This window comes from Boleophthalmus pectinirostris, unplaced genomic scaffold (assembly GCF_026225935.1).
Source record: "Boleophthalmus pectinirostris isolate CB_2022bp ecotype Guang Dong unplaced genomic scaffold, ASM2622593v1 HiC_scaffold_6, whole genome shotgun sequence".
In the NCBI taxonomy this organism is placed as follows: domain Eukaryota; kingdom Metazoa; phylum Chordata; class Actinopteri; order Gobiiformes; family Gobiidae; genus Boleophthalmus; species Boleophthalmus pectinirostris.
The window spans coordinates 19,405,317-19,411,221 of record NW_026571447.1 but is presented as its reverse complement, the minus strand read 5'-3'; the positions used below and the strand labels follow the sequence as shown (position 1 = coordinate 19,411,221).

Below are 5,905 nucleotides of genomic sequence, written 5' to 3'. Positions count from 1 at the left end.
CCACTTGATGCATTCTTTTTGTTCTGAAATTATTGTTAATTGCTGAAAGGTAATTTTCATATTAGTCCTTCTTTATTGTGACCTAACAAAAAATAAAAATTTACATTTTTGCTCATATGATCTTATTTGTGTGTCATATTTTTGTTGTGTAATTATGAAATTAATGATCAAATAATGTTTTTTTTTGTAATGTGATTACAATTCTTGTTTTACATTTAAATAGGTCTAATGTCATTTAAATTAATAAAACATTAAAAAGCTTTCTTTGCACAAGCTGCCATTAATTGAGACCAGTGTAAGTTCAATTCATTTGTCACACAGTTTCAAAAACAATCAGAGAAAATCTAGCAGAGAATCAACCAAAACCCAGTTGAATAATATTTGCCTGGATTTTTAGACAGATGAGTCAGAATGAAATCCTATTGATAACCTACAACATAATGTATGTGGCATTATTTACAATGGCACTTTGATTTGTCTCTTTCTTCCAACAAGCTGCTGGATGTATTTTCTTTTTTTAAATGTTGTTCAGATTTGGACCTTCTGAAAAGAGTTGTGTGTCTTTTAACCTATATTTAAAACACACTGACCTTTAGCAAGAGAATAACCTTTTTACTCTCAAGTGCCACTTTAATGTGATGCCTGCCTGACACCAGGGAACCCTTTCTTAATTGTGAGGCTTTTGGCTACTGTATTCTTTAGCCTATCTGGCGTGCAATTCTTTCCAAATCAAGCACTGATGACTTTAAATAGCCTAATTCTGCGAGATTCTGTCAAACTGACCCATCCAATTGTCCATCTGTGTAGGACCAATCGTATCTCATTTGAACCATCAGCGTAACATCGTAACATTTTACTTTGCGGTTATCTGTGTTGGGTAATTAAATTAAACCTTGGGACACATTATCCTACAGGCCTATTTGTGTTCCGTCGCCAGTAACAACAATGTACAACTGAGTGTTTTGCTGCCACTAGATGGGGCTAGAGCACTGACTAACCCTGCTTCACCCTGTGAACCACAACATTGGATCCTATGCAGTAAAATGCTGTGGGAGCCTGGTGGGAAATTCGGAGTCACCTAAATAAAAAGGTGTAATTAACGCGATGCGCTATTAATTGCATCTGTTATAGAGACGATGAAGGGCGCCAGGCCGCACTTGTCTGATTTGTGGCCTCTCAAAGTGCTCTCGAAACATTACAGGCCGAATCTGCTCGTGTCACCTAATGCCAAACATCCAAAAGGAGCTCAAATAGGCCTGCTCCTGAGACTGAATGCCATCTCAAATCAGAGGCCTATTTTCAACTACAACAAACTCGTGGGCGTTTAATGTTTAACTTTAAGACATGCAAAATGCGTAGATGGGACAATAAGATGACCATTTTTGTTCTATAATAAAATAATAAGAGGTGCTTGTGAGGCATACAAATAGTGCGCAATCAAATGTTGGTTCTCAAATCTCAATTGATTTTTAATATTTATTTATTTATATTTATTTATTTATTGGTATGTCTGAGGATTTGCATGATATAGGCTAATACCTACCTAGTTCAAACTGCACCTACATAAAGGTATCATTGGTGAAACGGTGGGAAAAGATAAAACATTGTGTTCTTTCACATGGGCAAAACACCTGGGAAAAGCCAATGGCATTTTCAGTGGGCCCAGGCCTTTACATTAACACAACGTGCCACACTGATAAATGTGAAAGTTGAATAAATAGGCTACATGTCTAGTCTCCTTTACTACTACACATTTTGATATTTTCGTCTGTAAAAAGTTACGCATTTTGGTCACATTTGAAATATGTCAAAATATTACGTTAGCCTGGTAAATTATATATGGTGTATTGTGTATTTTAGATACACAAAACACCGCAGAATCTTATTAGTAAAGACAGTATTTAGATAAGGTGTTTTTCTGTAAAACAGCTCCTGTGTTAACACTGATGATCTGTTTGGTTCTGAGGAAAACATGATATTTCTTTGTTCGTTGTTCGTTTGCGCACACAGATTTGACTGCATAAACCAAAAGTATATTAAAAGCTCAGGTTGGTTTGGAGTTCGGCGTTGGTCCTTACAGAAAGCCGCAGATGATGACAGATGTGCGCTTGTTCTCAGTCAGAGCTGTGGTGCCTGAGCAGCCCGGGGCAGGAACAACACATCACGGCATTACAACGTGCCATTCATCAGCCCTCACTCTCCTCCAGCAGTAAGAGGAGAGATGCATGGCACCGCAGCTGTCAAACTATAGCGAGGCTCACACCGTGGAAATGAACATATAATAAAAGGCTTTAGTTTGGAAAAAAGCTGTTTAATATCAACCCCATCATTTAAAAATGTGCAAGTCCGTAAAGTCCGTGTGGCGCAAGATGAGGCACCTACAACAGGCGCTTCTCGCCAGTGCTTCCTCGAGCCCAAGTTCATCCGGTGAATATGACAGAGCCTAAATCACCCAGAAAACAACAAGGCAATGCTGATTGCTACAGCTCTACGTGCCACACTTTCCACTGAACCAGAATCTAAAATTAAAGCTACTGAGGATTGGTTTTGTGTTCTGCATGGGGAAAATGACGAAGACAAAGGCTGCGACAGATTGTCCCTGGATCTCTGCGCAAAACCAAACACAAATCTCCGGAGAAAAGATGTATATACATTGAACTGTGGCGCTCCATGTGACGGTTTATTGGCAATTCGCATCTGAAAGTACTAAATTAAATATCTGTCTCTCTCTGTTCTAAAAACAAAACATAACCATTCCCATATATATTTGTGTCATCTATAAAAAGCAATAGAATAAATTACAGTCTCAGTAAAAAAATAAAAGGAGGAAGAATGGGCAAAGTAAATCAGGGTATTATCAGGTACAAAGCAGCTAAAAACAAAACGGCTGCAATGGGATGCCAGAAAAACACCAAATAAACAACCAATTCAATATTTTTGATCATATGCTTCTGTTTTTCATTTATGCACTTTTATTCGGGGCCTTGTTTTACCACCTACCCCCTCATGTTTATATTGATCTATTTAAGCATTTATTTACTTAGTAACAATATGAATTATAATTGATCAATTTCTATAGCAAACATTACTTAAAAATATAAAAAAATAAATAAATGTTTGGACTGCTGTGATTTTAGAAAATTGCTTCCGTGGGATGCTTTTGACAGACCGTGCATAATGTACATTATAACAGCAAAGATCTGTAATTCGCATTTATTAATATGCAATAACATTGCATAAATATTTATTTTAGCTTGTAAAGCATTTTGGCAGGTATGCGTAAAAACTATCATCTTTGTAATGACATGACAAATTAACAAATCAGACTGTATTGAAAATTGGTCACATTAATTTAAAATCCTCAGATAAAACATAACGGTGTCAAGGCTATTTAGGCAGATCAAATATAATCTACATTTCAGTGGGATGATACCTATAGTTTGTTGAATACAAAATAAAATAAAAATTATATTGTTGTAAAGAAAATTTTAAAAGTGCTCCAGTGAAAAAAAAAGGAAAAGGGAAAGGAGACTTTTTAAAAAGTTATACAATATTTACAAAAGTGAATCCAGATGCTCTGAGAGTTTTAATAGCCCTACGTCCCTCTACTGTACCATCATTAGTGGTGTGTGGAAAAGTTCCAGATAATCCAATCGCAGGGAGGGGGGCCAGTAATCAAGGCTTTGTGGCGTGAAGGTATAGTGGTCTTTTTGTCTGATGTGGGAAAGGTCATAGACCTTTCTCTAATAATAATAATAATAATAATAATAATAATAATAATAATAATACACTGTATGACCTGCACTTTCCTCAACGCTGCTCCTGGACTGACATGTGGGACCCAGGCCGTTGTCCCTTAGCTGGACACCTTTAGAGGCTTCTACTCCACTCAATTAGCGACCCCCTATGCCCTCCAGACGCCCACTCGTCACTGCTGGACGCCATGAAACTAATCGCCATTTTCACTTTTACGCACAACCAAAATATGAGCAGGATGAAGTGCAGGGGGTAAAAACTGCTAAGAAACGCACCTATACCTTCAATTTAAGTGCGCACACGCTCCCTCCCTGTTTAGTCAGAATGCACAATAGGGGCAACACCTTGAAACTGCGTCGACTCAAGTCACAGTGCTGGGCATGTATCCTCAGAGAACAGCGCGTGTCCCCACCAGAAACCCACTGCAGATGTACTTTACTGCATCTATTATACATAAAACACCCACTATTTCAGTCATAGTCCAGTGGTTTACATATAACCTTGAGGGATAAATAAAAACAAAGGACGAGTCCTGGAGTCCGCGTTCACTGGACCGGGGTCTGGACCCCATGGTGCGGTGGCGTGTCCCCGTACACATCCTCGCTCCCGGGCAGCGCTCCTCCCGGGGGCGTCATGCGTTTCTCTTTCTGTCTCCTGTTACAAAACCAAACCCGAACTACTTCTTTCTCCAAGTGAAGACTGTCCGCCAGGGAGATAATTTCCGACGCTGCTGGTTTTGGGCACTTCAGAAAATGGCTCTCCAAAGCTCCTTTTACGCTTACCTCAATCGAAGTCCGTTTTTTTCGTTTCCTTCCTTGCGCTGCTATTTTGTCTAAGCTCGTGGGGCTGCCCGACGTAGAGTCCGCCTCTTCCAGCCACTTGTTCAACAGAGGCTTGAGCTTGCACATGTTTTTGAAGCTGAGCTGCAGGGCCTCAAACCTGCAGATAGTGGTCTGGGAAAACACATTTCCGTACAGAGTTCCGAGTGCAAGACCCACGTCCGCCTGCGTGAAGCCAAGCTTGATCCTGCGCTGTTTGAACTGTTTGGCAAACTGTTCCAAGTCATCTGACGTCGGCGTGTCCTCGTCTGAGTGTTCGTGGTGGCTCTGCGGCCGGTGCTGGTGCTGATGTTGGGACTGCGCGTGCGAGTGCTCGCTGAGATGCGGGCTGTGGTGCTCTTCATGACCGTCTCGGAGGCTGCTGTGGTGGGACATAGCCTGACCACTGCCCGGCAAAAGCCCGTTGACACTAAAGCCCGGCTGGGAGTAGATCAAGCTCTGACCGTTTGTGCTCGCCATGCTCGGGATGTGTGCCGCGGTAGTGGTCCTCCACGCGCGCGCATCGTGATGGTTCCCGTGATGCACCAGGTGGCGCGTTTGATGCTGCAGGTTGCCACTGGAACTGTTGTTGTGCATGTCCTCTCTGGCACCCTGCACCGTGGGCTTGATGTCCTGTTCTGCCCACGGTGTAGCCTCTCCGTGGGACAGTGCCGTGATCCACTGGTGCGCGTGGCTCAGCGCGTGGCTGTTGGTCTGCAGCGGGTAGTCGCCCTGCAACAGGCTTTGTGCGTCCCGGTACGCCGTGGCTTGCTGCATGCCGCCGGGCTCCGCGTGCACGATGGACGCGCTGGACGTGAGGATGCTGTAGTGGTTAGACGCTGCGGTCGCCATGACTCCCGGAGCCGGACTGCTTGCTCTTACGGAAGCCGCGTCGCATTTGACAGAGCCTCTCTGCCACAGGCGGCTCCCAGGCGCTCTGCCAAGCGGACGCCAAGGCGCACCTGGACCGAGCCCCACCTCCTCCGCGCTCATTGGATGTTGGAGCGTGATGGACGTGGTTACCAGGAGCAACCGAGTGGCGATTGGCTGCGGGGATGTCTCCGCGAACACTAGGGTCTTTGTTGGAGAGGTGCGAGCTGGGGCTCCAGTGGAAGTGAAGCTGGAAAGCAGCGTGGGGCGAGGAGCGCGCGGAGCTGCGGGTGACTGTAAAGGCACAGCTGATTTCCTTTGATGTGGTCAGTTTCCAGCACCATGCTGGAGCTGTAGGACTGTCTGACCCGGAATCTATGCATGGACCGAAACCTAGATGCACTGTTCTTTCAAGGTTCAGATCACTGAGTGTTACCTTCTTATAATGCACATAAACTTGT

General features: G+C 43.4%; 1 protein-coding gene across 1 annotated transcript; it reads right to left on the bottom strand.

Annotated features, from left to right (window-relative positions):
- Window positions 1–4,301: 4,301 nt before the first annotated feature.
- Window positions 4,302–5,553, bottom strand: pou3f2b (POU class 3 homeobox 2b). Its single transcript, XM_020937508.2, has one exon. The coding sequence runs from the start codon at window positions 5,424–5,426 to the stop codon at window positions 4,302–4,304; it is 1,125 nt and encodes a 374-aa protein (XP_020793167.1). The 5' UTR covers window positions 5,427–5,553.
- Window positions 5,554–5,905: the final 352 nt, after the last annotated feature.